The 23365-nt window shown below is 42.4% G+C and overlaps 1 protein-coding gene across 1 annotated transcript in view; it reads left to right on the plus strand.

The window, feature by feature from the left end:
* LOC133010274 (cAMP-specific 3',5'-cyclic phosphodiesterase 4D-like) overlaps nucleotides 1-23365 on the plus strand; it is a 36207-nt gene that overhangs the window by 4331 nt on the left and 8511 nt on the right. The window contains exons 2-7 of the mRNA XM_061077794.1: nucleotides 10259-10450; nucleotides 13096-13132; nucleotides 15145-15218; nucleotides 15301-15350; nucleotides 16034-16146; nucleotides 20707-20800. Coding sequence (XP_060933777.1) covers nucleotides 10259-10450; nucleotides 13096-13132; nucleotides 15145-15218; nucleotides 15301-15350; nucleotides 16034-16146; nucleotides 20707-20800 — 560 coding nt within the window. The remainder of the gene's footprint in view (nucleotides 1-10258; nucleotides 10451-13095; nucleotides 13133-15144; nucleotides 15219-15300; nucleotides 15351-16033; nucleotides 16147-20706; nucleotides 20801-23365) is intronic.

Below are 23365 nucleotides of genomic sequence, written 5' to 3' on the forward strand. Positions count from 1 at the left end.
CTCTCTCTCTCTCTCTCTCTCTCTGCTTTACACGGGGCTTTATCTCAGTCGTTTGTACCTGTTGGGTTTCGATCAGTGTGGTTGTGCAACTTCATTGATTCAGTGCAGGGACCAGTGTGAAGAGCAGTGCCATAGAAACGGTTAATTCAATAAAGAGGGTTCTTTTCCTCATGTAGTGAAGAGGCTGACCGATGGAGGGGAGTAGAAATGGAGAATTTCTGACAGAATCTTCCAATGTGCAAAGAGTCTGAAGAGATCAGACCTTCAGCAACATGGTACTATTGTTTCTCATGCTACAAGATTCTCTGATTGACTGTGATGGCAGGGAATATCTTTTCTTTATCTCTTTTTATTCCACATTTGTCTTTTCTTTCTCTCTTTCTTTCTACACCGTTGAATAAAAAATCAGTTGGATCCTGATAGGCTCAGTATTATTAGGTCATAAGTGTGGTGCTGCAGCAGATGCCCTATGTATATAACATCTGTGGAATTATCCCAATGTTTGATAAGCGATAAATCAATCGGCGCTGCAAAAACGACTGAATTAACCGACTATTTGATTGATAGAATATTAACTTGTCTAAGTCAAATATCTACCAGGAATAATATTCATCTACCAATTGAATTATTACATATTCAGAAAATGTATATTCATAACCTTCAACCACATCTCACAGGTGATTCTTTAGTTGCCGTTTTACGAAGGAATCAGAACTGTGGTCATGTGATAAAAGGTAATCGTAAATATACAGTATAGGGAATTGGTCGGGGGATCATCATCCCTGTCTCTGTTGACAGATCGTCTCTGGAGTCAGATGTGAACATTCCCACTCCTTCTTTTCCGTGTCGATGACTTCCACCGCTCCCAGGCGAGGCGACACTGGGATCGGTTTGTTCCCAGACATGATGATGATGTTTCCAGTGCTCGGCCAGTCTTTCGTCCAGGGTCACAATTGTAATGTTCTCCACAGCTGTTGCATGTAACGTCTTAGATCGGACTGGTTTTCCTCCCGTCTCTGCCCGTTCAGGCTGCTTTGTAGCATCTGACACACCCAGTTGTTCTAATTGAGCAAGTAAGCATCATTAAGTGATTCTCCACAGATCTGGACTTTCAAATGAAAGAGCTTTTGAATCTAGTTGAGGACCAAAACAAGATATTGACGTGATGGTGGTTGTTCGCTGGACTCGATCCCAAATCGCTGCCAAATCACAGTTAACGCCTTAACCCACCGGGCCGCAGGACGCCTCTGCTCCGAGGCTCCGGAGCCGCTTTGCTCTGTTCCTACAACAAACATGTCCCAAAGAAATCCCACTGTGTCCGCAAGCCGAGCCAGCTGGTTTGGGGCTTGTATCTTTTCAGCCTGTTTTATAGCATCCTTTGCATTCTAGCCTCTTATTTTGTGGAAAAGCCAGAGCTGCAGCGAGAGCGGGAGTGTTGGGCCGGGAGTAATTGCAGGCCTGCGCGCTGGTCGATCAGCATTTCGGTGACAGCCATAAAACCACAACCGACGTCAGCAGACAAGTGTGACTGTGTTTGTGGGACTAAGTGTGTAGCTGTGTTGAATATCCCTGCTAGACTAGGGGACTGAATGTTTTCCTGACATTGATGTGACTCCAGGAATGATGTTCAGCTCAGCGACAGATGAAATCTCAACAGAGCAGCTCTATGCCGGTGTTTTCCTGCAGGATTAGACAATTGCACGGTTGAAGGACTTATCTGAGCGAGTGAAGACACAAGGCGTCTCCATGCAGCTTGCACGTGCACAGTCGGTCACAGGTGTTCACCTGCGTCGACTTCAGGGCTCCGCCCACACAGCGGGATGCCAGGTAGGGGAACTCTGTGAGCTGCAGAGGACTTTCAACCACTTCAGTTTGTTTTAGAGATTCCAGAGACATGACAGGATGGTGTGTCTGTGCGTCAGAGCCTCAAAGATACTGGTAGTTTATGCCGAGACCTCAATTTCTATATATATACACAAATATATACAATATTGATGTAGAAAGAACTCTGACTCAGGTTAATATTATGATATGTCTATTATAATTGTTTTATTAATGCTTAAACAATATGTTTGCATAAAAAGTGGTATATGTACACTGATCCAGCTTCTTCTCCTCTGCTACACACTCAGACATCTGACCTCAGGCTCAGTACTGATCCCACACAAGCGCTTGTTTTTTCCCATTTGTGGAAATGTATTTGTGTAAATGTATTTGTGTTCATCACTGTGTGAAACACAACTGGTGGAAGGATGAGGTGTGGCTCAGGGAGGAATCTGGGGTTGGATTCCGAATGTATTTTAAACTTTCTTAAAAAATTGTGAGATATAATATCTTTTTTTAATTTTTCACAGTTTTCCCCCTAAAAATAGTTCAATGGACCTTGAAAAAAAAAGGTACATTCAGGGAACTAATATTTATGAGTGATGGGGATTTGGTGCAGGTTCTTTGGATTTAAAGGGAACTTTGAGCCTAGGAGAGGTAGTTTATAAAAGTAACTTTAACTAACTTAACCAAGCTAAACCACAGTCCCTTGTAATATTACTTGTTCATTACTGTTTATTCTTTTCAATAATCCAACTCTCACTATTATTCTTGATGAGAAGCATCCTGGGATTTACATGACGTCAGTGTAAACCGGCAGAGAAGGACTCAATGAAAACACTCATCCCTGTTGTCTTGTCTCGTCGTGTCGTGTCCCGCTGACGGCTGATGTGATTGGCCGCTCCTGGGTTGCCCTCTCCTAATTAAAGGAGGAAGTGGCACACTCTCGCTCGCCACTGGACTCAATCACTGTTTACCGAAAGGCGCCAATTAGTGCCATATGAACATGATTAGAGGAACACTCGGCACGGCTTGTTGCTGGGCAAAGACGGCGTGTTTGTGTGTGTGGTGTGTGTGTGCGTGTGTGTGTGTGTGTGTGTGTGTGTGTGTGTGTTTGTGTGTGTCCTCAACCAGCCTGTCCAGTTGTGCATCAGTGTGATGTAGGCTTGTTCGATTTTCAGGTCGATGCCGGAGCCAAATCTAGATCTCTACCGCTGAGGCTGTAATCATACATTGCCGGTGTGTGTGTACTTGTACTAATACCTTTGTGAGGACCAGTTTAAGCATTCACCTTACCGAGTGGGGACATTTTTGGAAATTGAGGACATTTATGGAAAGTGAGGACTATTGACCGCGGTCTTCACTTCTTCAATGGGCTGTTTAAGAGTTAAGACGTGATTTTAGGATAAAGGTTTGAGAAAGGCTGTTAGTTTGGATGGTTGAGGTTAGGGTAAGGGGCTCGGGAATGTATAATGTCAATGAGATACATTATTATTAAGATAAAAGTACAAACGTGTGCGTGTGTGTGTGGTTCTGGTGGTTCTGCCCCGGTGTGTTACCTCCTCTAAACAGCTTTTAATGATGTTAATGCCGATCAGCCACGGTATGGATTTCTTCCCCGGCTGGTCGGACAGAGCTAATCACTGCTTATAGACTCCACGATCAATACCCGTCCAGAGAGGGAATCAACCTCTGAGCCGCCCTGGACTCCGAAAAAATTTAACCACTTCACCACTGCTCCGGTCACATTCATATTTAAAGGGCCAGTCGCCTTCCTTTAACTGTGGCTCAAAGGTTCAAACACCAGAGCCGGTGAACGACTCTCCTGCCAAAATATCTGTCACCAGACAATGATTCACTCCCAGATCTGGACAATATCCAAACTCACAAGACAAGAGAAAGATCATTTTCTAAGTAGAGACCACACCAGCAGTAACGTCCATCAACAAGCTGATGCTCTGACCCATGAGTACATTATTATATCAATACCTCTAGTAGTCATGGGTCAGATCACACCCATTGTAGAACTCACCCTTCATTTCGATCCCAGGTTCACATCTGTAAAGGTCCATTACTGTATTTTGCACAAAGGTATAAGTGACACATAACCCCCTATAGTTGGATGTAATCATGCAGCAGAATAACAATGAAAATACATAGTTTCAAATACTACAATGCACAAGGTTGCCACAATATTGTGACACTATTGTTGAGACAAAATCTTTCCATTAATACCAAACTACTAACCCAAAACTATGACAACATAAACTAATAATACTGTGTTGAAACAGAGTTTATCATTGATCAAAAGGTTTTGAATGAAATACTTAATTTTGGGCTCCTGATCAAACAACGCACCAATGACCAAAATATTATAATATCGATTATCAGAGTTGCACATCTGCTGTTCTTGTTCTTCTCTTTCTTGCTTTCTTTTCTCTTCTCTCTACTGTCTGCTGTCGGAGCGGAGACCTGCTGCCTTCAAAGGCCAGAGACTCTTCCTGTGCCTGTAGGTCAAAGGTCACGCCGAAAAATAATAAACACAGCAGCTGGCTCGACTCGTTGCAACCTTCTCCTCCCCTTGGTTATATTTAGAGAGACATGAGCTGCTCTGAGATCAGATGTTGATGTTGGACGTGGAGCGTTTGCTGTTTGGACAGAGATCCTCAGTGGCTGCAGGTCAGGTGAATGGAAAGAGCAACTGTGTCTCCATGGGGGCGTGGCCTTCGGGGTTCCTGCTGTATAGTGTGGAAATGGTTTTCTGTTTAAATGATAAACGTCAGGGATTCGATCAAATGCAAACAATGTGAAAGGTGATTTTTTTAACAATGTTCGCACGTTTTGAAATGTCGGACTTGTTTCCGCTTTGTACGATGATATAAAACTGCAAATTAACTAGCGCTGCGTCCAGAGTGAGGCGCCAAATTACCCGACAGAGATATAAGATGAAATGTATCTCGCACATGATTCTGCAATAAGTTCTGTGAAGGAAGTGACAGGGAGAAAACTTTTACCAATACATGTGAAGTCTGTAATTTAGTGCAAATGAAACATATTTCCTTGTTGTGTGCGGACGGAGACTCTTTGTAGTTTTCATGACAAACAATCAGCTTTTATCTTGTAGTGACCCTGGTGCACATTTCTCTTGTGAACTTTCAACTGTGATGGATTGTCACTAACATTATCTAAAGAATAGTGCGTCTTGGAGCTGCATGGTGATGCACTTGTTTTGCGTCGTCATCTCAAAGCCAAAGAGTTGAGGGTCCGAACCCATCGGGCGGCTGGGGCCTGTGGAGTTTGCATGTTGTCGTTGTTCATGCGTGGCCTTTAAATCACAGTCTGAGTACATGCATACATGCAACCATAGAAACACACACACACACACACACACACACACACACACACACACACACACACACACACACACACACACACAGAGTGAAAGGAAAGGGAGTGGGGGTGTTTTTCTGGCGCTTTCAGATCAAATGTACAATAGGGTTGAGGTGTAAAACAAACAAACTCTCTTTACTCCCTGAAGTCTCTCCGTCAAAAACACACACACACACACACACACACACACACACACACACACACATTTTCGCCAAGCGTCCCCTGGCCTGTTTTGTCCTCTCCTCCTCACCTCTCGCCTCCTTCCTGGTGTGATGTTTGAGGCCCCTCAGCTAATTCCCACGCTACGAGGAAAGAAAACAGGAGGGAGCATGTGTGTATATGTGTGTGGGTTGACCTCTGACCCCCGGGCCTGTGTCATCCCCCATCGAATAACATCTGGCCTTGATGATTGTTTTCTGTATCACTCTCTCATACGTAACAAAAAAATCCTCAAATCCCTCGGCCCTGGTTCCCATGAGCACATCGCAAACACGCACCCCCAAACAGCAAGTGGGAAACGGTCTCACTTGGCATTTCCCAGTCCGAGGCTTTTTACTACTTGTTCAGAAATGGCTTTAAAACGATGACATGAGGTTCTGTACATATTGTACTTTATTCAATTAGGAACATTTGCGCTGTATCATTTTTTCTATTCGCATAGCTTCTGTAGCTGAAAACCTTAAATGCTGTGTCTGTTCATGTCTTAGTAGCATTTTGTATCATGACGTGAAGAGTCTGATAAAAACAGATAAGTATTCAAACCCTGATGGAAACAATCACGTCGGCAGTGATTGTGATACATTTGCTTATTTTTACTGACCGACTTTATTAGATATCAAATTTACTTTGACGGATGTTTTAGCCTTTTCCTTAAAAAACAAATAACTATCCATGTTGACGATTGATTTTCTATCAGTTGACTTCAAGTAATCGTCTGATTCTCCCGGAACTGTTCACCGATCATCCTGCAAGTTTAGATCCACGGACACTGATCCTGAGCGATGAGGAAACGGACACTTTGCTAATCACCAATTTGAAATCGCTCCTAGATTGTTTTTGGGGGCTCAAGAGGATAAAAGAAAAGGATTCCTCCTCCTCCTCCTCCTCAGTTTGGTTTTCGAGGCGCAAACTAAACATCCTGCGAACAAAAGCTGGAGGTTGGGACGTGGGTGTTAAGGGATGTGTGTGTGAGAAAAGTTTAGTAAAAACAGTTAAAGAGAGAAAAGGGAGCCGTCGTTTACGTCAGAGAAGCGGAGAACAATGCTGCAGGCGGGAGACGGACCAAGGTCGACTTGTTATGTTCGCTGCGACTGAACAAGATGTCAGCCTGTCTGTCTGAACGCCTGCCTCACCAATGTAACATGGAGAGCCAGGTTGAGAGGCCTATAATGGTTGTTTTAGTTACAGAAAGAAGTATTTGATATTGTAGATTAGTTGTCAAAGTCCGATCTCTTGCAGCTTTTAATGTCTCTTATTGTTTCATAGGATTTTTCGAACCTGATGAGGTTAAACACAGAAAACCCTGAAAATTCTCAGCCTCTCTGTGTTTTTTTCCATAAAAACTTGATCTTGAATCTGGAAAATCCTGGTCTTGCGTCTCTTCCACAGACAGCAGACGTATGTGCTTCAGTCTCAGGTCTCACATCTCATGTCAATGTGGACGGTGAATTGTTGTACTTATCAACTTAATCTCCTCTGACATTTTTAAATATCCTTCACATGTGTTTTACAGCAGGAGTTCCCGCTCCTTCCTGCAGCCGAAACCTAATATCCCCTGAAGGAGCCGTGTTGCTCACCCCCCCCGTCCACTGTGAAGTACAAGATCCCTGCAATATACCAGCAATAAAAAGGAAACATAAACCACAGAATGCTGGAAGTATTTCCAAAAACGCTTCTTTGAAAACGTTTAGTTTGCAGATTATTTCATATATTCATCGAATGAGGTGCTTTACAGCCCCAATAAAGCATAAACAAAAATTAGAAGCAACTATTCAGAAGGGATACAATCATACAGGGAATCGTAATTTGAACTGAATTAATATAATTGTAATTGGCATACTGACAAACTTTCAGACCACTTCTTGGTTATGAAATTCACACATTACTTCAAGCACCACGCTGCAGAACAGACGCATTAAGTGACAGGGGATGCAGTACCGTCTCTTCCTCAGTAGTGGGAGCTCTCTTCCTGTCTGAAGCCTGAGCAGCCACAAGCGTGAATGAATCGACTGAAAAGCTCAATGGTGAATTTGAGTTTGTGAATGTAACACGGTGTGAATCAGTAAAAAACAATAATAATCCCCATAAGAGCACATGGGAGCCTCTCGATTCTCTCACTCTTCTTTCTCTATTCATCCATTCACCTTCACTTCAGTGCAAATCTGACGTGTTGAGTTGATTGAATATCGGTATCGTCCAATCAGTGTTGTCCAGCTATGATGTGACAGTGACACATAAATAAAGACTGTTGTAGATGTTCATATGTTTTTCATTTAAATCTGGTAACTGTTGACAGTGAAGAGATCAACATTCATGTCACGATTCTCACGATTCTGTGTCCCATTATGGTCTAATTTCTGTTTTTTACAGTATTTCCCCAATGGTGGGAAGGAAGTCTGAGGGAAACTGAGAAAAGGGAGGTTACATTTTTCCAGGGGAATATAAATTGACAAACTCCTGGTCTGTTAAATCTAAAACACAGATCATACTCGCTGCTCCCACTGTGATACGCAACATGTGTTTTGCTCTCAGGCTCCAGCAGAGACCACCTGACCGGTGAGTCGTGGTCATGTTGAAGTGTCCTTGAACACCCTACCTGTCCCCCCCCGAGAAAAAGAGAACACCAACATACAGAGCCATAAGAACAAAGGGGAAATCATGCTGCCCTGCACTTCAACCTACCGTATATATCTATTTAAATTCATCATATATGTGATATTCATGAGAAGAGGTAGGGAGAAAGCACCTGCGTAAGCTCTGTCATAAGTCTTCTAGTTCCCCCCCATCCTTAACTGGCATCAGGGTCTATTTTTAGCTTCTGACGTCACTGGTCTCCTCTGATGGAGCCTCGTCACGGCCGACGGCCTTCCTCACCCACCCCTCTCCTCCTCCTCCTCCTCCTCCTCCTCCTCCTCCTCCCTCTCAGCTCCTGTGAATTGGGTCTGTTTCATTCAGCATCGATTGCATAATAGCAGCCATCTTTCATTTATCACAGGCCGCTGCTATCGAGGACAGGCCCGAGCTAAAAATAGACGCCGCTGGGGGGCACAACCTTGCTCCGCTGCTGCTGCTCTGGTTTCTGTTGTGTTTTGAGGAGGGGGGGGGGTGACATGGCTGACAATAGATCTAATTGATAAAAATAGATATCCACATGAAGAGTATCACGTATAACGGAAAGGTGCAGAAGAAGACGTTCTGTAGTAGGTCGACAAAGAGGTGAATGGTAGTAACGTGCAGGTATACACAGGGAATACACTGCTTACTGGTTTCCAGGTATATTCTGGTAATACTCCTTATGGTTAGTTGTACAGTTTCATGAGTTAGATTATATTTTGGCCAGACCCTCAGACAGATAATGTGGCATATCCAGGATCAATCTCCACCAGACTATTTTAACCTCATCTTCAGTTATGTGCAAGTTAAATCATTTCTGGGACTTTGATTTTCCTTCGTATCTGTCATTCTGATCTTATTTATGTATTTATGATCTTAAGAAGGTCTTAAAAAGTCTTAAATTCCAGCTTTTGAAATCCTGGATTCTCTTACTGATGAGCTGTAAGTCTCCACATCAATCAGCTGTGTGCTCGGCCCAAACTCATGGTGTTTTTACCCAGAAGTCTCGTCTTGTCTCAGGGGAATAGATTGTTACTGGTTTCCAGGTATATTCTGGTAATACTCTGATGGTTAGTTCGATTATATTTTGGCCCATCTCTCAGACAGATAATGTGGCATATCCAGGATCATTCTCTACCAGACTATTTTAACCTCATCTTCAGTCATGTGCAAGTTAAATCATTTCTTGGACTTTGATTTTCCTTCGTATCTGTCAATCTCTACTAAAATCTTAAATTTCAGTATTTATGATCCTGAGAAGGTCTTAAATTTCAGCTTTTGAAATCGTGGATTCTCTTACTGATGAGCTGTAACTCTCCAATTCACTCCAAACTGGGCTTTGAGGCCCAAAACTCAAAGCCCAGTTAATCTTTCTCTATTTTGGCTCCTTTGCTTTTTCACGGTGTCAAGACGTGTTGCAAAAAAAAAACACACTTGGGTTCAGAGGAAGTTTGGGGTAAAAAGTGGAATTTGTTGAATGAATGTTGGCAAAAGCTGAACTGACCTCATCCCGGCTGGAAGCATTTCAACAGGATACAGCCGGAGCCAAGTCTGACTGAGATACTGTTCGACTGCGTCCAGCTGGAGACCAGGAGGGGTTTTTATTTTGATCATGAAATTGGATTCAGACGCTGAAGCTTCTTGTGATTTACATGGAGGGAAGATGTTCAGTAGCAAGTGGAGCCTTTCACTGTGGGATGTAGTGGTGGGTGGGGATGGGGGGGGGGGCAGCTTCACTGACGTAACATGCATGAAGTCAGCGTTGCCGTCATACCTTAGATAGTTGCTGTTAGTGTTTGTGAAAAGGGAGTAATCAATAGGTCATGTGTTTAAAAAGGTTTGTGTGTTTTGATGTGGAACATTTGAATCACCCCTATCCAACTTGTTACCAAATAGAAATTACACTTTATAATTCCTGGTGTTACTTTGAATACTTTCATTCATGTTTCCCTTCATCTTATTTGTTTCTTTGTGTCTGTTGTTGAAGAATTTTGGATATTCAGATTGTTGACATAACAACATGTACATTTAAATTTGTACTAGAAATAAGTGTCCTCAACTAAGTCATTAATGAAAAGGTATTCTAAATTTTAAAGGTATCTAATAGTAGTTGTTTTTCCCGCGCTGTTATGGCTTATTTTATCCATCTTAAAAACTGAAACCGTGACAGTAGTATTTATGTGTTTCTTCTTCTCTCTCTCTCTCTCTGTAGTTTTGACGTGGAGAATGGCCTCTCGGTGGGTCGCAGTCCTCTGGACCCTCAGACGAGCCCGGGTTCTGGTCTGGTTCTTCAGGCCAACTTCCCCCACAGCCAGCGGCGCGAGTCCTTCCTCTACCGCTCCGACTCCGACTTCGACCTCTCGCCCAAAAATATGTCCCGCAACTCGTCCACCGCCAGCGACCTGTGAGTATTTCAGAGACACTGACTGTTTCACTTTATAACAACATTTTATGACAACAACACCAACCTGGCTTGTACAATGCTGCATTTCATACATCAAGGTTTCTGGATGGGATTCAGAGGGAAATGTGTTGGTTTCCTTCTCACCACAAAACACACACAAACTCGCCGTTAACAGCAGATGATAATAATGATGTTTCTATAACTCTGTATTTTAATTGCTTGAGTCTTTATCTTGTTTCAAACTGGTAAAGCAGGTACAATATTTTAATTACTATAAAACTATTGTCACAGTTGCTGTAAAACAATATTATTACGATTACCGTATTATTATTATGAGGACGATACAATATTATTATTAACCAGGGGTCTCGGGGGGCACCGTTGAGCCATTTTGCGACGCCCATTGAAAATTCCTTCAGAATACGTAAATTTTCACCACTTTCTAACTTTCTGCAAATTTTGGTAAGAATTTGAGCATGGTAAAGCCCTCAAAAAGCCAATTCATTTGCCTGAATAATAATAATAATAATAATAATCCTTACAATTTCAATAGGGTCTCACCTGACCTTTGATGTCAGTGCTCGGGCCCTAATAATAATCTTTTTTTCCAGTTCGAAAGTGAATATCTTTCGTTTACAATAGATTTTATATGTCATCGATTCTTGTAAGTACGTTTTTTGTTTACACTCTCATGACATCTGGCTTTAAACAGGCTTTTGGTAGCAGAGCTGCTTTGTCGTAGCATTCAGAATTAGCTGGGATGAAGCTACATCCTCTTTAGCTGTACGTCCTCACACACGGACTCTGTGTGTGAGGACGTGCAGCTACAGATTTCTCTGAGCAGCCAGCAGCCTCTTTGAAGCCAGAGTGTAGATGAGGCGTCCGCCATCAATAGCTGTAGGGATGGGGGAAAAATCGATTCAGTTACAAATCGCGATTCTTGTGATTGACGATTTTAAATCGATATGCTGCCTCCCAAATCGATTTTTATATTGGGATATATTGGGGGAGCAACATCACCCCAGAGCATGTGGACCAGCTCTTGTTTTTGCACAAGAATCTAAACATACCCAAGCACTAGCTTTGCATCGACTACATGCAAACAACAATAGCCTACTTTTTGTTTATTTCAAAGTTTATATTTTAAGTAAACTTTAATTCATTCTGTTTAATTTACCTTTTATTTATTGTTTAAAAGTAGCCTAAGTGGCATACATTTCTTAATCTGTCAGTTTGTGTGCAGTTGACAGGGGCTATACAATAATAGGGCACATTTTTATTTATTTTCTCTATTGGCTGCCCGGCAGTCTTTAAGTTAATGTTAATATTTGAAAAAAAAACTGGTAAAGCTCTAAGTGAATATGACTGTGTTGTATTTGAAGGAATGATTCAACATTTTTCCATGGTCCAGTATTTAAAAAAAAAAAAATAACCAAAAGAAATCCCAGGAAATCGTAATATCGAATCGCAATACTTACAGAAATCGCAATACATATCGTATCGCCACCTAAGTATCGTGATAGTATCGTATCGGGAGGTCCCTGCCGATTCCCGTCCCTAAATAGCTGTTGCTCCTTTGTTTTGAAGGGAGGAGGGATTGAAGCATTGGGAAGTCAATTGGCTGCCTCGGTGAGACAAAGTGTGGAGACTGCTGTCACACACTCCCGTCTTTCTCTTTGCACGGTGCCATGTTGTTACGAGTCAAACCCACCACTTCCACCCACAACCCCCCGCCCCTCTCACCTTTTCCTGAACGCACCCTTGAGAACGTAACTTGGGACGCTCGACTCCTGAAAACAGTCCCAGCAACAGTCATAAATATACTCAGTCGCTGTTACAGTTATTGGACCCTCTACTTTTCTCTGGCAGCATGGATTCACCCTGAAGTCTGGATTGTTATGAGGTGCATGTTGTCGTGAGCCTAAATCTTCCAGAGAGCTGTTCCTGCTCCAGCAGTTTCCCAGCAACCTCATGCATGAACACTGCCCCCCCGCCCCCCTCCCACCTGTACACAGTTAAAGTTATAACAATTTATATCTTGGAGGCTTCATGCAAGAGCAAAAAAAATTAGGTGATTTTTGACACTCGCGGAAAATGTTGGTCTGACATTGGGTTGTTAAGTTGTCGTACTTAACTTAATAGCTAATATTTGCTACGTCTGGCTGCTCTGCCAACTTCTACATCATTAAACTATTTATCATCTGCAACGTTCACTCCAGTTTTCTGTGAACCTTTCCCACTGGTTTTATATGGCGACTTGAAAACCAAAACTCTGAGCTAAATTATATTTACGTATGTTAAGTTAATACAAATGTTTTACCTTTTATCTTATCGACTAGACTTTTGTCATATTTAAATTTTAATATGTGGCAGTAGATCTATGGCTCTTCCCTGCTGAGGTGTTACTCCATCCTGCATCTCTGCCTCCAAGAAATAGTTGTGTGATTATCTCCTTTCCCTATATCCACTGTTAATGAGACCAACCACTCTAATATTCCCACACAGTCCTCATTGAGATCATGATGACAACAGGTATTTGTTGTCATTATTTGTGTGTTTGTGTTTTGATGTTGTGGAGTCTTTTGAACCCTGTCACATGACTTTTTCACTAGATCTCTGTCTGTGTGTGTCTGTGGCTCTTACAGGCACGGAGAAGACATGATAGTGACTCCATTTGCTCAGGTCAGTAGTATTTACACATGTACCTCAACACAATGCTGGTTCTGTGAGACCAGGAGTTATGTGAGCTTTGAGATTTTTTTGTGTACTGTATGTACTTTTTTTATATTTGAACGTCCCAGACCATAACCCTGTGTAGGAGCTTCTCTAACAAACTAACCAGCCCCCATTGTAAAAGCACGAGTTATTTCTACTGCAGATTTATGAAAAAAACACACAAAAGCCTTGATGAAATGTTTCCATAAATGACAGATTAGTCCTGTGAGCTCTCACCTGCTGTTGTAGCCTCGGGCAGCATCAAGCACTTGTGGGTTCCAGGGACATTATAATGTTTCCATTCTAACTAATTGTGTCTTATTGTTGGTGTGGGTCTGTCCAGACAAAGACACGACTCCTCACTGGCCCTTACTCACCGGTTTGAAACATAAGAAGTGGTTCATTTTTCACAGAAAACACCCACGCACACTCTCTTTGTACTGAACAGCTTGTACTGAGTCTTTACTCGTCACTAATGTTGGGCCATGACAAAAAATCATTGTGCATTTTGTATTTCCAATCTGATCCAGCCTGTACTTTACCCTGTTCCATTTACCCTCCCTGCAGTTTGATATTTAACTAATTTAAACTAAACATTCGTGTTTTTGGGAAACACAAATAGTTTGGTACACAGCAGCAAGATTTGGTGGAGTTGGTCATAGGATCAGGTTAATTAAGGGATGTTGTGGGTTTTCTGTGAATCTTTATCATAAACAGATCACATCTCAGCATCACTTTATTTCAAATGAGAAAAAAAAATACGTTTACAGACCAAATGACGCTGACTGAAACATATAGTTCTTCAACAGTGATATCAAGGAAACCTCAGCCAATGTGCAGTAAACTTTCAATTACCTGAACTTATATGTTACATTTAGGGTTGCAAAATTCCGGGAATATTCAAAGTTGGAAACTTTCCATGGGAATTAACGGGGAATATACGGAAATGTTGTGGGTAATTTATACTAACTGTATTTACCTTGTCATATACAGACATAAATATAAACATTTTGTTTTGTCATGGGCTGATTTGAGCCCTGAGGAAACTTTGGGCACTTGACTATACGCTTCTGCATCATTGTGTCATTCTTAACATAGGTCTTTGCACAGTATTTGCAAATGTACACAGCCTTTCCTTCTACATTGGATGGGCTGAAATGTCTCCACACATGAGATAGTGCACGTGGTATTGTTCTGTAGAATAAGATGAGAAAAAACGTTTGTAAAAAACGTTAATGCAATGCCAGAGATATAAATAGTTAGCCAAACAATTCGAATCGTCTGTAAACATATTTTACAATTGATGGATAAATGAATGGAAATAGGCTAGATGAACAGATGAACAATCCTCAATCAGCATGCTAATATATTTTCCCCAGTAATATCATCGAAACTTACCTGACTAGTCCTGCACACTACAGCAGGCCTCAATAGCCCTGCTGTAGAGTGAAGGATGCTGGGAGTTATCTGTGCATGTGATGGAAGAATGCACCGTGAAGGGTTGAAACTCAACGTGCAGTGTGTGCTGCATTCCATACATCTTTAAAATAGAGTTTTGAATGATGTTTTTATTGCTCAGCGTTTAATTTGCATAGTTGTTTTAATTCCCCAAATTCCCGAGCTATACTTCCCATGGAAATTTACCGGAAACTTTCCGCCCCTTTGCAACCCTAGTTACATTACATTGAAAAAGCCTTAAAAAGTCTTACAAAGTTCCAATAATAACCCAACAGAAGTGTTGTATATTGTGTATTTACATTCACGTCTCAGGAAGGCTGCACTACATTATTTACTGACTGTTTCTAGCCAAGTTTCGGTGCCTCTTGTCAAAGCAAATCTCAAAATGAGGTTGACAGAAACTCGGTTGTGTTTGTAAAGGTGGGGGGGAAATAAGAAATATTATATCTCGAGACGGACCATGTCTCATGTGTCTCTAAACCCAGAGTTCGTCTTACAACCGACTGTTTTTCCTCCTCCAGGTTCTCGCCAGTCTGCGAACAGTGCGAAGTAACTTTGCGGCTCTGACACATCTGCAAGATCGTGTGGCAAACAAGTAAGAGCCGGTCAACAGAGTGGATGACTAACTGGTTGTTTTCTTGTTATTTTGCTAAAGCCTCATCTGTTCCCTGTTCCAGGCGGCCATCAAGCAGCAACCAGCCGTCCATGTGTAAACCATGTCTCGGAGGTCAGTGTTCACAGCACTGTATGGACACACACACACACACACACACACACACACACACACAGGGATGAAGTTATCTGTCTGCATCTACTCAAAGCTTTTACAACCAGTCTCAGTGACAATGACAATAGTGTATTTTTTTATTAGCAGAGGAATGTTGAGAAACGACAGAGTAGAGGGATGCAGAAAAGAAACTCGTAAAAGGAGATAAAGGTTTCTCAAAAAAAAAAGGAGAAAAGAGATCTAAGCAAGTAAAGAAAAAAGAAAGCATAAATGATTGCTAAGGAAAAGAGGAGAAATTTGATGGAAAATATGAAAAGAACGGAAGTGGAAAGGAGAGAATTTTATTATTTAAGACAGAGAAATAAAGAGGGAAAGTGGATTTTTAAGGGGAGGAAGGCTTTAGTTTATCCAGTATAAACAATGTGATGCAGTTTGTTTTATTATAGTCTTCAAAAAATGTGTGTAACATGACTAGATCACACAAATCTGTATTTTTAGTGTTTTATAAAAAAAAAAGGTTTCCAGTCCTCAGTACGAACAGAACACTTTTTTTTATTTCTCCCTCATTATGTGAAGCTGCAAACTGTATATTGAGTCGTGTTCAAGGTAGTAGTTATAGGTTGAGGGTTATGAAAGCTTGTGTTAGCCCCTGAACTGTGTTGGTGTGACCTCTGACCTTTCAGAGGAGCCTCACCAGAAGCTGGCGGTGGAGACACTGGAGGAGCTGGACTGGTGTTTGGACCAACTGGAGACGCTGCAGACCAGAGACTCTGTCAGCGAGATGGCCTCCAACAAGGTGAGGATGCATTTCACACACACACACACTCTGGAGTCCACAGCAGGAACACACAAGTGCAACCTGTTGTTAGTCTCCACGTCACTGGGTCCTCACCTGTTACTCCACATTCATTGTGTGTGTTTACTGAGGGTTCCAGGGCAGCAGGGGAACATGAATGTGCTCATGCCCTCAGTGTATGTAAGATATGCAGACGTCATTCTACTACTACTGTCACTGCTGCCAGATGACCCCCCCCTGGACAGTTTGAGATGCCCATGTCGATGATGGAAATCTATTTGCAACTAAACTTGTCAAAGACTGAACTCCCATCCTGGAGCCATTAGTCGTCCCCGCCCGTAAATCTGTGACGTATATTTCTGGTCAGCCGAGAGGTTGATGTGGTTGTCGAAGTTTGATGGTGAAGGAAAGGACCGCGGACCCAGTACTTACAAGTATAATCATGTTTATTACACAGAAGTTTCACAGGTCAGGATGAGCTCTAGAACTCAGAGAAATCACATAGTGAGATCTGACTTCCAGGGGTCGGACACACAGTATATATAGGGAGATTTGTTCCGCCCATGACTTCAGGTAAATACCGTCCCCCATGGGATTTCTGACTAAAGAGGGACATGTTTTTGTGTCCGAACATGAAGACACATTGGTCAAGAACATTCCTTCTACACCCATCTATTAGCTAGTCAGAGGTCATTCCCAAATTCAAGGATAATTTCAAAAAGGTAGAGAACTTCTAAAGTAAACACCTGGAGGACTCTCTGAGAATGTCTGAGAGTCCAGAAGGCAGGTATCATAAATGTAAGCCTGTCATTATGTTTTGAACACACACCAAAATGATCTACTCTAACGAATATACGACATCTGGCTAACAACTTTAAAATGGTCTCTCGATCTCTCCTGGCGGCCATGTTGGATCACTCGTTGTTAGCTGTGTCTCAGGGGCTGAATCCATCTTCGTAGACAGCGACGTCCGAGCCACCATGACAGGGGTGTGGTCTTAGTACTGCATCACCAGCTTGTCCCGCCCTTACAGTCGTCGCCTAGCAACAGAGCTTTAAATGAAAAAGTTCTTCAGTTGATAAAAAACATTGAAAGGATGTTTTTTATCAACGTGCTGACTGCTTGGTTGAGTACTTACATTTAAAAATAAATTCTTTTGGACGTTTCTGCCTCATTTGCCACCGCCAGTACCTCTATGAAAAATAGTTTGTCACAGAAATGCAATGAATCATGGGATATGTTGCGCAGGTTAAGATCCACCTGGTGGAGCCTCGGTTGCTCGCTGGTGAAAAGACGCATTTGTAAACCTCAACGTCTCACATGACTCAGTGTTCTTCCGAACTCTTGACACAGACCATTATTTTATTAGCCGAGTTCTGCATAACCCTTCTGGCAGACTTCCCTTCGAGCCCAGTAGAACCCTCACAGGTCTGAGATCAGCCTATCACTCACTAACTATTGCTGCTAAAATCAAACTCAAATCACTCTCATCCACAGAGCGACTTCTGGGTCTGCATCCGTCTTCTTTAATTCAGTTCTATCTGCTTAAGCTCCATCTCGGCCGCTGTGTTCCTCGTAGGAATGTTGTCTGGCTCGGCCGTCACTGCAAACAGTCAAATCCGAATTTTCAAACTATAAGAATCTCTGTCAACATCAGCATTTTGGCTCCAGGGTCAGCGACGCTTCTAATTTAATAGAGACGGAAATCCGCAGGGACCTCCTGATACGATACTATCACGATACTTAGGTGGCGATACGATATGTATTGCGATTTTGTAAGTACTGCGATTCGATATTACGATTTCCTGGGATTTCTCTTGGTTATTTTTTTTTTTAAATACTGGACCATGGAAAAATGTTGAATCATTCCTTCAATACAACACAGTCAAATTCACTTGGAGATTTACAAGTTTTATTTCAAATATTAAGATTAACTTAATGACTCCCGGGCAGCCAATTGAGAAAATAAATAAAAATGTGCCCTATTATTGTATAGCCCCTGTCAACTGCACACAAACTGACAGATTAAGAAATGTATGCCACCTAGGCTACTTTTAAACAATAAATAAAAGGTAAATTAAATAGAATGAATAAAAGTTTACTTAAAATATAAACTTTGAAATAAACAAAAAGTAGGCTATTGTTGTTTGCATGTAGCCGATGCAAAGCTAGTGCTTGGGTATGTTTAGATTCTTGTGCAAAAACAAGAGCTGGTCAACATGCTCTGGGGTGATGTTGCTCCCCCCATATACCCCCCCCCCCCCCCCGTATAAACCAATAAATATGTTTTTTTATTTTGAAAAAAAACGATTTGGGAGGCAGCATGGCGATTTAAAATCGTCATTCACAAGAATCGCGATTTGTAACTGAATCGATTTTTCCCCCCATCCCTACAATTCAATATCCATCTTGGGTTGTACACTTGTAGCCCCGGCTAGTGCCAGTTGTTTTCTTCTGGATGGGGGGGGGGGGGTCCTGTGGTTGCAGCCTACAATCCAATCTAAACCAGGCGTGAGAGAGAAGTAGCATTTCATACCACATCCAGCTGCAATGTGATCATGGCCGTTAAGGTTTTTTTTTTTTTTTTTTTATTCATGAATGGCGTCGCCCTCCGCTGAGAGAATCAATCAGCTCCCCCCCCCACTTCCCTCCTTCCTGCCCCCCCCCCACTCTCACCGTCATCGGGCTCCTACTCTCAAACCTCCTCCAGCTCGCGGTGTCAGCCAATCGGATCCCCTCTCCTCCACCCAGCCCCCTGGAGCCGGGCGAATCCGATTGGACAGAGAGAGCTGCAACAGTGTGTGGTGGGGGGGAGGAGGAGGAGGAGGGGAAGGGGAGGGGGTGGGGGGGATCCTCGCAGCCTCTCTCCCTCTTCATGTGTCTCACTGGCAGCGTGTGACAGGAGCTGGACGAGCGTCCGCAGACACTCCCTCTCCTCCCCCGAGGAGAGACCACATTCCCCGCCTCGCCCCCCCACCCCCATCCCTCCGACCCCCCCACCCACCCCCCCTCCTGTCACCTACAGGACAGCACAGGGAACTGTGGGAACTTTTTTCTATTTCCAAGAGGTCTTCTTGGGGGGGGGGTTTTACCGACCTCTAACATCAACATGCCGGGGTTGACATGCCTGCATGGTGGGCGCTCTGGGTCGGCCTGTGCTGGAGACTCAGACAGGTGAGCAGCACGGAGCTCCGCTGGCTTGTTTACACTGTGTCGATCGGGGGGGGGACGCTGAGTGAGCCCCCCCCCCCTGTTGGATTCAGGACTCGGTCTGCAAACAGAGCGGAGCACTGGAAATGTGTGTGTTTGTGTCTGCACGTGTGTGTGTATGAGAAAGGGAGAGTCATGCATGTTAATAGTGTTTATTGGCTGTGTTTATAGAAGCAGGAACATGTGTGTCTTTTGTAAACATGCAGGTGTGTGTGTGTGTGTGTTTGTGTGAGTGTGAGTGTGTGTGTGTGTGTGTGTGTGTGTGTGTGTGTGTGTGTGTGTGTGTGTGTGTGTGTGTGTGTGTGTGTGTGTGTGTGTGTGTCTATGAGGAACTACTGCAGCATCACTCTCTCTACCCCTGAATCCCCCCCCCCCCCCATTCCTCCGTCAGCCACCACGTGCCGGAGCTGTTACATAATCAGTGTGGAAGCTGCTGCTGTGATAAAACTCAGGAGGGAAACACTGAACACTTTTGTTTTGTTTTAAGTTTTTTTTTTTTTTTTTTTGACATAATTGTTACGCTGGTGTTTTTAGCTGCAACAGCGCAAATTAACCGAAACAACACAGTTACTGGAGCTTTTCTTCTCGTATATATATTAGATTAGTATATATTAGAAATCAAAACATGTAAAGAAAACAGCAGCTCTCACTGAATTGAAAGCATTTCAGATTAGGTAAATGTGAATCCTAGGATATAGAGACAGAAATCAATTTGCTGTTACTTGAAATGAAACCATATCTGTGAGCATAAGTCCTTGATTGGCTCCCAAATTTGAAACCTCTGCCGAGACGATAGAGCATCTTGTGTTGTGTCTCTGTAAGAGAAATGATCAAGAATGTAAATTCCTTATTTACTCATTGAATGTAATCCGCTTATCATTGTGCCAACATATTTAGATATGAATTACTACAAATGTAATGTTACGCCTGATTCCGCACTTATCTCACATATTGTTGTTTATTTACACCCCCACTTGTATATGTGCAAGACAACTGAACTAGAATTAAAAGCTTTGCTAATCAAAACATGTTGGTCAAAGATAAATACACATAGAAGAGAGTTTTATTTGCTGATTTACACAATCTGAAAGGCAGATAGTAGAGTTACAAAGACAATGGACAGTTCCTCTTCCTCCAGAGGGTAAAGAAAGTCATTCATGGGATGATGTGGTCTTTTAGTCGAGTGCAAAACCACAACGTACATCGTCTCCACCATTATCTTGTGTGTTCACAGCTACACCAAGGTATCACTATTAATTTCACTGCTACACAAACACCATGTCAATGTGTGTGTTTATTCGCGGTCACCAAGGAATAACCACATCTGTATTTTGTTTTGTGTCCACACAGTTTAAGAGGATGCTGAACCGCGAGCTGACGCAGCTTTCAGAAACAAGCCGCTCGGGGAATCAGGTGTCAGAGTTCATCGCCAGCACTTTCCTCGGTGAGTTTTAACCCCCGACACAAAAAGGTGAACGAACGTGGAAGAGAATAAGCTGTTGTTCACCATCTCAACATTTAAATGAAACATATTGGTAAACCCAACCCTCTGTCATCTGAGTTATGATATTAAGCTTTTGTTTTAATGGTTTAAAAATGATATTGAGCCAATTATGTGGTAATTTCAGTGGTTGTAGTTAGTTTATTGTTAAACTCTTATACTCAGAGATGCTTTTGGATATTTAGTGTGTCATTGATATACATTGGGGGGGAGTGCAAACATTGCGTTGTGTAAATGACATGTTGTGTTATCACAGATGTGTCAGTGAGTTTTGTGTCTGTGGTGCTGTCCCACTCCTCCTGATTCCATCACCTGCGTTTATTGACTGTGCTGCTGACGGCTCTTTTCCACGAGCGTGTACGAGATGATGGGAGAATAAGGGCAATAATGACAATAATGAGTTTTTTAATAGCAGAGGAATGTTGAGAAACGACAGGGAAGAGGGATGCAGGAAAGAAACTCGTAAAAAAGGAGATAAAGGTTTCTCAAAAACAAAAGGAGAAAAGAGATCTGAGAATTATAAAGGAAAAGAGGAGAAATTAAATTGAAAATATGAAAGAGTGGAAGATAATTTTAATATTTAAGACACAGAAATAATGAGGGAAAGTGAATGTTTAAGGGAAGGAAGGATAGAAGCAAGATTTTTTAAATTTTTTTCAAAAATACAAAGAAAAAAAAGGAAGAGAGGAGTGTTGTATTGATGTATGGAGAAGGTGAGGATGTGTCCTTCCTCTCAAAGAGAAGTAGGTGCAGAGACAGACAGCATTCCCGGACACACTGTGTGGCGTTGTCGTAGCAACAGGGTGCAATATTATTAGACAGCGTGTTGCATCAATAGGAGGCTCAGTCTTCAGCAGCCCTGCCGGCAGGATGGAAGTCCAGCCGATCGGCGATGGGGCTGTCGGTCGGACGCCGTTTTGACATGAGGGGCCTCGGCGTCGAGCTCGGCTGCGTATGGAAATCAACACCAGGGTTTTGGGTGTGAGGAAGAGGAGGCACTGTGAGAGAGGTGAGAGAGGCCGGGCAGCGCTTCGTGTGACGCCGTCACTCAGGTCGCTCGGCGTCCTTGCGGTGGCCGGTGTTTGTATCTGGCCTGAGATCTGGATATTCTTTCTGTGCTTATAAATACACGTGAATGGAAAATACTGTGAAGGAGATGTGGAGGCGAGGTGAAGCGGGATGTCTGGGATGTCAGAGAGGGATCAGCACTCTCTTGGTGTGTAGAAAAAAGAGATGAGTCATTTTCAACACAAGCGTTTGTGCCGGGACAGCAGCTCCGTGTCAGCACGTCATGTGGAGCTTGTGTCGATTCAGGCGATACCGTCGGTGGAAACCTTGTTTTGGTGAATCCCTCATTCTTGTTTAAGTGATTACTCGCTTCACAATGGGTTAGAACAAAGAAACCAAGGCTACATTTGAAAAACATGACACATGCTTTGTCATCAAGCTCACAACAATGCTGATCTCCTGAGAAGTTTTACCCATCATCCTTTGCTTTCTGCTGCTGGTGTTGTGCACCCGCTGCTCTGATAATACAGCTGTGTACTGCTGCTACTGCATAATTATACCTGTTTGTTTATAAACCATGTCTTCTTACATATGGATGAGATCTAATCATGATGCTATTTTTCTAGTGGCAATTTGATTTTACATACTTAACGTAAAACCTCAAATTAGACATTCTTTCAAATAAATTGTTTAAACATTAATGTTTTTTAAATGGTTGTATTTTTGCACTGAATTTGATTCACAAGAGCAATGTGAAATCAGTTTTTACACAACTTCATTAACTTATTAAGGAGGAGAAATGTGTAACTACCTAAACTCGACATATTGTTGTCTTGAAACACGAGATGAGAAGATAAATTTGAAGATCTTATGGATGAGAGCTGTGTTTATGGTAGGCTACTAAACAAAAAATATGACTGAAAGTTATTGAACAAGCTTGTTTTATTACATCAGTTCCTGTTTACGGCTCTTTAGAAGTTGTACTGCTTGTATGAAGAAGTTCGATGTTTTGGCTCCAGAGGGCGCTGTGCAAATCAGTTTGATTTCGAGTCAGCGTTGGTTGGGTCTGAAGAAAATTAGAAAATTAAAGTAATCTGGTGGGAGTTGAGTTACAAATGATTCATCTTAGATTCACATTGTTCAGCAGGCCAGTGGATTCAGCCTACGTTAGCAGCTACTAGCATAACACCCCTGAATCTCTGAATGAACTGTAAAGGTCGAGTGATTTAGGTGAGGTAGAAGAATGCAGGAAGTGAAGTAGATAATACAGTTAAATCTGGATTTTGTGGCGATTTAGCGTTAGCAAATGGAACTTTAGTGTAATAGGTTAATATCAGAATTGTTGGTAGTAGCAGGAGGAGGAGTGGTAGCAGCCATAGACACACTTCACACTTGCAGTTGCAGACGTTACACACTCTTTGGTCAGGTCCCTTCAAATGATTTCAGTCAAAGCCAAAACTTCTGTTTAGTATCAGAAGTCAGGAGGAAGAGGACTTGCAG

The sequence above is a fragment of the Limanda limanda genome, chromosome 9 (assembly GCF_963576545.1).
Source record: "Limanda limanda chromosome 9, fLimLim1.1, whole genome shotgun sequence".
Classification (NCBI taxonomy): Eukaryota; Metazoa; Chordata; class Actinopteri; order Pleuronectiformes; family Pleuronectidae; genus Limanda; species Limanda limanda.